Source organism: Archocentrus centrarchus, chromosome 9, assembly GCF_007364275.1.
Source record: "Archocentrus centrarchus isolate MPI-CPG fArcCen1 chromosome 9, fArcCen1, whole genome shotgun sequence".
Lineage (NCBI taxonomy): Eukaryota > Metazoa > Chordata > Actinopteri > Cichliformes > Cichlidae > Archocentrus > Archocentrus centrarchus.
Window position 1 is genome coordinate 24,774,847 of NC_044354.1, and position 10,129 is coordinate 24,784,975.

The following is a 10,129-nucleotide window of genomic DNA, read 5'->3' on the forward strand; positions in this document are numbered from 1 at the left end:
AGGGAATAGACAATGAGATAATGATGTCTCATTGAAATATCATCATGTGTCCTCTTCCTCTCTCTCTCTTTTTTGTTTTCTGTGGTGGTCCTCATTAGAGGCTCTTAATCCTATCGATTCTTTAAAGAGGCTGGAAGTTGTCATTCTGTGCTAATGGTGCCACCACAGCTGAGCGCTGTGGACAGCCTCAGATCTGTGAGCTACCAGTTAATTGAGTGTAAGCTTTTGGAGTCTGTAAAGCAATTAATCTGAGACTGATTAAAAGAACCGCCAACAAGTGCTCCTCGTGGAGACAACCCTTGCCTTGGCAACGAACAGACTGCTGTATTATCAAAATGGTCGTCTGCTGATTATACACTGCAGCGTGTCAAGCTGATTGGCAATCCAGCCTCAAAGCGGAGTCACAGGATAATGGCCTCAGAGGATGGCATACATGTGGCAGATGATTCTCAAGTACTTTATTGATCTTCTTTAACACAAGATGGATGGGATTGGCCCTGTGGGACTCAAAAATGAATGCAGTAGTCCACTAAATTCACCTTAGATTACAGGATTTTTTTTTTTTTTTTTTTGGGGGGGGGGGTGTTAAATATTTACTTCTCCAAAACTAACACGTATAAGTATTTTGATAGTAAAGTCAATTAAGATTGTAATAAAGTTAACCTTTCACATTAATATTTGTGTTGTTGTTTGGAGTACAAGTACACATTAGTTTGTTATTGTTGGATAGTTATTTGTGTTTTATTGAAATGGGGTACAGGATGATAGTTTCAGGTTTATAAAATTACAGTGTAGCCATTTTTATTGAATGTGGACTTGTTGTCTATTATCCATCCATCCATTTTCTTCTGCTTATTTCTCTTAACTATTTAAAATTGTAGATGCTCATATTCAGCATAGCAAAACGTTCAGATAATGAGCGCAGTGTATGTGTAAGTAATCGCTGTGAGCCAAAAGCTCAGGCTTCACACTGCTCTGAATGCTGCATTTCAGACAGCTTTTACTGCTCTTGGCTCTGTGTGATGTCATAAACAGATGACGTCCTTCCTATGGTCATCACTGGCACATCGCTCAGGATGTGATCACAGAAGCCCTGCCACCCACAGTTCTTTTTTTGTTTGTTTGTTTGTTTGCAAGGGACAGCCAATCAGAAGAAGGTTGTCTTAAAGGGCACCAAGGTCCACTATAAAATAACCTTATTTTTACAAAGTGGTATTTCAAGCAGTACTACAAACATGACCGTGTGACATCGGCCCCAAAGCTAGTGACCCCACTCAGTTACGCCAGTACCAAATACCTGCCTTACATTTGCCAGCATTAGCTACCATAAACTTCTGGCGATACCCAACCAAGAAAGTCTATTGTAAGGCAAGTTTGTTGAGCAGGGGTGTGTGTTATTTCTTACAGATTAAACTTTTTTATTTCTCAGCTTTTGTCTTATTTATTTAAGTTGTACTGGTTTAAAGTTGGGTCTTGCATTCTGTGTGTGTGTGTTGTGGCATTAGTGTATCAGAAGTTATCTGAGAGAGAGATTGGAGAGATTTTAATAAGCGATTAAAATCTTTTTGTCTTATAATGTATATTCATATTAAAGCTGTCTTTGCAACAAATGCCATGGAGAAAAGTAATGTTTCACAGCTTTCTGTGGCAGAAGTTTCCAAATTGCCCGACCTGACGTTGGACTACCATTGCCATTATTGCTAGTAGTTGTAGACTTGTTACAGGATACAGCCCCATTACATGGGGACCAATCACAGTTTGGGTCCCAGGTTTTTCAGTTGTTCAGCTGAGTTACAGGTAAAATATGGCACTCCGTGTCAGATTCTCATTTATTCAGGTCTTACAAGAAGGCAGAATAACACTAAAGTATAGCAGCTTCAGAAGTGCATTTCAGTGACAACTATTCTCATTATATTTAGGCTGAATAGAGCTAAAGATTTAGTGTCACATCTTGAAAGAGCAGACAGTTTACCCAGCTCAGAAAATAGCAATAATCAAAGTAAGCAGTTGTGTTTGTCTTCAGAGTGTACAGGCCTGCTAGCATTACTCCAAAGCTGTCTTTTAAGTCTGCTGTCTGTACTTCCCAGAGGTGTTCAGCCTGCTTTGAATGCAACTTGGCTATCAGAAATTCTCTCTTTCCTCTTTCTTTTGCATGTTTTGGTTTGCTGTTTTGTAATCAAGCTGAGTTCTTTCCGAGCTTTCCTTAAGGCAGGGAACTAACACTGGCTTCTCTGATCCTGGATGCATGTGTATTTGAGCAGGAGTGTACATGTGAAATGTATTGACCTCTTTTTATGTTTGACTGTGTTTTGTTTTTAACCCGTGCTCCTTTGGCTACAGAATGACACAAATAGGAAACACTATATCAGGAGTAACAGGCCTGCAGTCAGTCTGGTGGACGCTTGTGATGTTAAGCCCCAGCCTGTTGACTCCTGGGTCTAAGTGCATGCATGGTAGGTCTGAAAATTTTAAAAGCACAAACAGGAGAAACTACTCACACCTTTCATGTTGCATCCTTTTCATCCTCAGTTTGCTTCTCACTTCTGCCTGTTTTCCTTTCACTCTCACGCTTTGTCATGTAGACCTGCTGTCACCCTGCACCCAGATCAGTCAGCTGGAGAAATCACCTCTTTCTTTTCATAGAAACTACATTGCAAACAACTTTTGAGGATTTGTATTTTCTGTAGCTTTTCTGCTTTACATGTATGCGCAGAAATTGCAAGAAAACAAATGGTCAGCTTTCCTATCCAGATGTCACCACAACAACCCCCCCCCCCCCCCCCCCCCCCAAAAAAAAAAGAAAAAAGACCTCAGTGTTGACTTCTCCTCTCTGTATTACATATCGCATAGAAAGCAGAGTGACGCTGGTCTCTGCTCTCAATTCAGCACCACCTGTCTTATTCAAATGTATACCTATCCTCACTCATTGCTTCCCCTGACAGTCTTTGCTGAAATTGGCAGCAAATGATGAAGGGAAATCATTCTTCTGCACTCTAGAGAGGTCCTCCAGGGACTCTGTTATCCCTTAATGAAAAGCAGTAAAGAAAAAGAAAAAAGATATGCGTGCACACACACTCAGTAGCTCTTCTCCGTCTGCAGTTACCACACATGACATATCTTGGGTCAAAGCAAGATGATTTTAGATAAAGAATTTGTGCAAGTTGATAAGCTGATGACGGAAGCCAGTGTGTGTGTAATATGCAGGAACGCACACAAGTTTGCACACTATCAACTGGCATATAATGTGTTTGGAGAGGAGATGTGATGGCGGGTGTGTATTTTAAGATCTGAAGTAGATGATTTAAATGTTTTGTATTTAAATTTCTGGTATGAGTGATTTCAAAGAGGCTTATATAACTTGGATTATCATATTCTGTGCAAGTTACAGAAAGAAACTTTTCTGTGCTTGATGTAGATAGAAGTTCACCTTACAGCGCGTGGTGGTTGTGATCTCTTTCTAACTTAAGGAAACAACAACAGAAAAGTCAAAGACAAAAAATTAATGTAAGATAACACTTTTACAAAAACAGGTCCAGGCTGGAGTTAAAGTCTTCTGCTTAGAGTTTGTATGAGCACACCAGCTGCCACCCAACCTGTCTCCTAAAGCAGATGTTACTTGGTTGTTCCTTTTTCTTGTCAAGCAAAACGGAGCAGGATATAAATGCCAAGAGATGACACTCAAGGGATACGCAGTTCATTAAATGTGCCGGGTAGAAGAAGCGGTTCCTCATCAAGCATCAGTATTGCAACAGCTTGGGACTGTTTCCTGTGCATATACTGCTTACAGTACATTAGTGAGTGTTTTCTTTAGAGTGTGATTCGCCATTTAAGCTGATCTGGGTGAGCTGCAGTAACTGTTATTGTCTTGCCAACACCTCACTGCTGTTGTCCTCCCCTCTGCCGGTATCCTCGTGTCAGACCTCGCTGCCTTCCTCACTGACAGCTTCTTATATAGTCGTCTTCATCAGTTCTTTCATCTCCATCCACTGTACTATCATAGGAAATACCTGAAAGCGTAGACCTTACATAGAATAGTATGATTTGTGGTGTTCGTTGTAATTTCCAGCTACAGGTAATGGTAAGGAAACATCAGGTGAGTCGTTTTCACTTCATTTAACATGTGCAGGGTTTTCACACAACACATTAAGCATCTGTTTTACTGTCTCTCGCCTCCATTCTCCATCTGGATGGACATGACTGACGCATTGACTGTGACACCATTTTTCAAGTGCTGTGATAATGCCAGATGATTGCTGTCTGTCAAGAAAGAGATTCAAACCAACATTCACACCTTTTAATGGCAACCTGGTGGTTCAGCTCTGAGAAAATCTGTTTTGCATGACATTTTTAAGGATATGGCTGGTGATATTCTATTTTTTTCTTGTTGTCCACAAATGAAAAGACCAAAACTAACAAGGTATTGCCTGTGCTGCCAAAGTCTGATTTCCCTGCACGGTGAAACGCCACACAACCAACCGAAATGGACGCCTGCACAACTTCGCTGTTTACTCCTGTGTGTGTGTGGGTGTGCGTGAATGTGTGTTTAGCCTAACATATCCAACCAGGGATATTGACAGAAGACAATGCGGTGTGCTCTAAATACTTTCCCAGCTGATAACAGTGTGCCAAAGGATTTTTAACCAAGTGCTGAAATGCTAACATAAGCTGCCTAAAAACGTTAATGTTTGCTGTGTCAGAGAGAGAGTATAAGCTATGTGTTAGCAAGCTCGTCAGCTAAAGCACTTGTAAACATAATAACGCATATCTTTTTCTTCAATGGTAATTAAAGCAGAATGCTGTCAAAATACATTAGCTTAGCAGACACACTAATATAGTGGCCTAACACTGATATTTTTATCTTTAACTTAAGTGACAAAAGTCATGCTGCACATATCAGGATACAGTTTTTGCCTTTTTTTTCCTGCCGTGTGTTGTAGTCCTTTAAGGAGACAAATGTGGATACTTTTGTTTCCTTAAAGGTCAGTTCTTTGATTCAGCAACATATAAAACTGGTTCTTTATCCCATACGTAGTGCATCCCATCACACTGTGGGTTTTAGGTATAATCTTTTTTGCTAGACATCTTTATGAGGAGGCACCTTCACATTTTATAAAGTAAGTGGAGAACCATGAATCGTTTTTGCCTATGGTATGGGCAGGGCCTAATTCTACCTCTTCAGTAAAGCGCAGCAGTGACCACCTATTTCTTTTAAAGGCTTCAGTTCCAGTAGTGAACGTTGTTTGTTCTCCAGTGATGTTTCAGAAAATTCTTATATAGAGAAATTTGATCCAAACGACCAGCTAGGAGGTGAATTATGGCAATAAAAAAAATTTCATTTTGATTAAAAAATAGCTACATAAATAAATACATAAAGGAAAATGGCAAAGGTACAAGACTGTGTATATAACTTTAACAATGAAAGAGCTACTCAGCCCATAATGCCCTGCAAATCCTAAATTCCACAGCAAACTCTAACCTTCTCAAATTTAATTCTTTTCATTATCTGTAGTGGTGTATAATAATAGTTTTGGATGTGTATTGTAGTTTGTGTCGTGTGTGTGTGTAGCAAAGTATAACCTCGTTACCTAAATGGCACAGTGCTTCCTTCTTCACTGCAATCACAACTCATTTCTGAAGTTTTATGCTCACTAAGCGACTTGGTGTCTGAGGGTTTAAACATTTCCATGGTAACCCTGATGTCTACCAATCAGAGACATCCCTGTTTTCATTTAGGATTGTGGATAGAGTAGCTCTTTTCCACAACACTGTAAATAAAACACATTTTAAAAAAAAAAAACAAGGCTGATATAATAATAATAATAATAATAATAATAGTGGAATATTGCCAGCCCTTTCCTTTAAATACTAGTATTAAAATTTCCATCACTCAGAATGTAATTATTTTTTTTAATCAGTGGACATTTTGTACTGAAGCTTGTTATTTACTGTTCTTTCAAACTGAATAGATGTTTCTAATTTCTCTCTTGTCCATGTGCTTCAGGCTTAAAATAGCAACACTCTGACACCCAGCTAGAAGAGGAGCTTTCATATCATCACTGCCATTTCACATGGAACTCATCTTTGGAGTTGGACTCTGTACAGAAAAGGGGATTTCAGAAAAAAAAAAATAATGATCACAACAACTACCCAGCAGCAGCCAGCATTCAGTCATGCTTTTCAGAGAAAAAGTTTAAAAAAGAATAAAAAGTGACTACTCCTACTACTTTCTCATATCAACATTCCCACTGGACATCATGTGAATTTGACAGTTTTGACTCTTGTTGAGCACGACTGGTGACAAGAAACACGGACAGAGGCTGATGATGGCGAAAGGATGGATATGTGATGAGGAAAGTGAAGTAAGCAAAGCAAATGGGAAAAGAATGTGTGTTGGAGAGAAACCTGTTGGAGGGGAAAAAAAATGTTCTTTTATTTTAGTTTTCAAGGCTGGAAGAAGACCTGCTACAAATCTTGTAGGTTTTGGAGAGTTTTTCCTCTCAATTTCTTATCAGACTCTGGTTTTTGAACGTGAATGGTTTGCAACAGGTGTATGTGAAGGTCACCGAAGGTTTGTTTGATGATATGGATACAAGAGAAGGAGAGTAAAAGGAGAGAAAGTGAGCCTGAGAAGAACTGTAGCATAGTGGCTAAACATGTAGTCCCAGCAGTGTGCTCTCATGAACTTAAAATCCATTTGGGATCACTGTGTCTTTTTTCCAAAAAAAAAAAAAAAAGAAAAAGAAAAAAGTTCTATAAAGTTACTTCAATAACACTGAGATGTTTTGAAATCAAATGTGTCAAACTAGTGATTGGTGTCCCTTTTTTTTTTTTATTATAAAGTCAGAGGAGTCTGCAAGTTGTGGTCTGGAGAAAGGCAAGTGGCATAGTGAGTACATGGGATGAAGCTTCTGTTCACACTGCATCACAAAAGCAAGCAAACAAACAAACAAAAGCAACAAAGACTTCCTGTTTAAATGTGGTCGACGTGAATGAGCCAGATGGTGCGTTGAACTTTCCTCACAGAGCCGTGGTTACTCCTGTAACCGCCAGGTTTGCATAGTGATGCAGTTTCATGGTTCCCCAGCTGGTTGCTGTATGTCAATGATGTGTATTAAAGAGGATATAAGAGATCTTGTTTATAAATGATTTGTGTTTTTGAAAAGACAGGCATAAGTTCTTTTTTGTTGAAAGGATAGATCCAAAAGGTTTTTTTTTTTATTTTTGTTGGGTTTTATATAAATGTATATTAGGGCTCAAAAGGACAAAAAAAAAAAGAAAAAGAAAAGATAAATGAAGGAAAAAATGACAAGATTTACTGACTTCTTAGTTGTATATTAATATCACATTGTTTGGAAAGCACATCTCATTTGATAAAAGTTCAACATGTTTGTAAGCAAGAAATAACCACGTAACTTAAATGTGTGTCAATTATTGTTACACAGCCGATCACCTATTTATAGTTTGTGTTTGAAAAGAAAATGGTTACAGGAAGAAAAAAAAATGTTTATCTGGAATTTTCTTGATAAAGGCAACACATCTGTGTTTGTCTGACCTCATCTCTCTGGAGGGATCAGAGGTCACACAGAGGTAACGGGATAGACGAGAGGTGGCAGTATTAATAAAAGTCCCTTCATTTTTCTTACCCCAAGACCAAGCTACCATCGACCCTCCAACACCAGTGCAGTCTTAAAGAGAAATATTCAGTCGTGAGCATGACAAGAAATCTGTACAGATGTGTATATCCTATTCTTTCCAAGTGCCATTTTTTTTTTATATATATATATATATATATATATATATATATATATATTAACTACATTCATTCATTCATGTGCAAGAGGAGTGTACAGGTGGATGATTAGATAGGGTTAGAGGCAAAGCAAAAAGGTTGCATCCCACTGTACAAATTCAAACATCAAGTTTGACCATAAAGTATATATTTTTACAGCGCTACAGGGTGGGCAGCTGAGATGCAGAAAAAGCAGGAGGGACATTGAAGAGAATCCAGTCCAAGGTGGTATCACTCATGCGTCATCAAGGCGAATGGCATGTGCCTGCGTTAAAGTCAGATTTTTCTTTGTGACGTACGTGACTTTATGAAGCTTGCATATTTTACACGGTGTTTACAAAGATGTACGTTGTGGTAAAAATCAATGAACTACAAAAAAGCAACTTATTGTATAAATTTTATTTTCAGATGTTAAAAAAAAAAAAAAAAAAGGAAACACAATACCCAGCATCCCTTTTGTGTGTGTGTGTCCTCAGAAGTGTGTGCTTTCATTGGGAAAAGACCCACATGACTGTCTATTCCTAACTGCACTACGCAGTACCACAACCAAAGGATCTGGAGTTGTATTTACACAAATTCACAATTTTCAAAAAAAAAAAAAATTCAAAAAAGAGGGGTTTTTTTGGTTTTGTGGCTGTGCAGCTGTGACGTACATTTCCCCAAAAAGGAAAATAAATGGACATGGACACACACACATTAAATCAAACAGGCCTACCTGTGTAGATATATCTGAATCAAGACCGTCAAAATAAAGTAACTGTACTACTCAGTAGCAGATGTGTTTGTACCTATCATGTGCCTTAACCTTTTCCATGGTAGATAAAGATAAGTGTGTTTTATATAAGCTCTATTCCTCCCCTTCAGCTGTCATCTCTCCATTCCCTCTGTTCACCTTCTCTCCCCGTGTCAGCCCTCTAATCATTTTCCCTCCACTCATCTCATCACTTCATGCATCCTGCCCCCCCCCAGCCCAGCCCAACCTTCCCCACTCCCAGACCCTGAGTAGTTTAGACTGTTGGTGGGTTTCTGCCCTCTATTACATTGTATTATAAACTTTTAAAAAGATAGAGTCATTGGAAAAATTGGTTTGATTTCCTAGAGGAGAAAAGTTGTTAATGCTTTCGTAGCGAGCAGAGGTGATGCCACAGTGACAGAATGTATGTTAATTTTACTAATACCCAGAGGCAATTATTACGCTTGTTAAACATAACGGAAAAATACTGGTTTGTAGAATATAAATTTGGTGTGTTTTCAATAAATCATGCCTGGAAAGAACGTTTTGCTCGGCTCTGAGTTTTATTTTATATTGTATGTGATTGATCCACCCAGACTTTCATTTGATGCTCGCAGTGAACAGTTTACTGTGGGACTGCCTTTTATTTAACCAAATAAATATTTCAAATGAAAATTACTGAGACCAAGGGGGAACTGCAGAATTCCAAAATGTATTCCATAAAGACAATGAAAGGTCCTTCCTGATGAGATTCTTCCTGTTGTCCATGTTGACATGATGGCATCACACAGTTGCTGCAGATTTGTCAGCTGCAGAGCCATGATCCCAAGATCTGAACCTTGATACAAGGAGGCATGGATCCATCCTTTCATGTAGTTTATGCCCAACTCTGACCCTACCATCCGAATGTTGCAGCAGAACTCGAGGCTCATTAGACCAACTGTCCAATTCTGGTGAGCCCGTGTGAACTGTAGCCTCAGTTTCCTGTTCTTTGCTGACTGGAGTGGCACCAGGTGTGGTCTTCTGATTCAAGGTTCTATGTGTCGTGCATTCAGAGATGCTCTTCTGCATGCCTTCCTTGTAACGAGTGGTTATTTGAGTTACTGTTGCCTTCCTATCAGCTTAAAACAGTCTGGTCATCCTCTGACCTCTGGAATCAACAAGGCCATCGCCCAGAGAACTGCCGCTCACCCCAGGTTTTAGAATATATTGAAGCACAAGGTTTACTGGATAATGGAGCTAATAAAATATAGTCATTATTCTTCATGAAATCAAGCTTTCAGGTAAAAAGAGGTTGTTTCGGGTTTTTAAGATACCTTGTTAACTTGTTAACGGCCATTTTTTAAAAAAAATTAAATGTTTTTGGAATTTCTGAGATAATTATCTCATAATTTTGTTTTGTGTAAAACTGAATGCATTACATCTCCATACATGTGTTAACCTTTGACAAAATAATTTTAACATATTAATGTGCAAATTGTACCCTGCACACAGGATGCTTTGTAGCTCAAGAGGCACACGTGCCTAATAACATTGGTTCAGTCCTCTCAATAAGCCGTGTCAGTACACAGCACGGACTACAACCAGGGTTGTGGAGCCAGTGGCCG

At 38.9% G+C, this 10,129-nt stretch overlaps 1 protein-coding gene across 1 annotated transcript in view; it reads left to right on the forward strand.

The window, feature by feature from the left end:
• The window catches only part of arvcfb (ARVCF delta catenin family member b), a 138,735-nt gene extending 129,674 nt beyond the window's left edge, over nucleotides 1-9,061 (forward strand). Inside the window, exons 17-18 of the mRNA XM_030737112.1 lie at nucleotides 2,341-2,453; nucleotides 6,002-9,061. Coding sequence (XP_030592972.1) covers nucleotides 2,341-2,442 — 102 coding nt within the window. The 3' untranslated portion in view covers nucleotides 2,443-2,453; nucleotides 6,002-9,061. The remainder of the gene's footprint in view (nucleotides 1-2,340; nucleotides 2,454-6,001) is intronic.
• The last annotated feature ends 1,068 nt before the right edge of the window (nucleotides 9,062-10,129 follow it).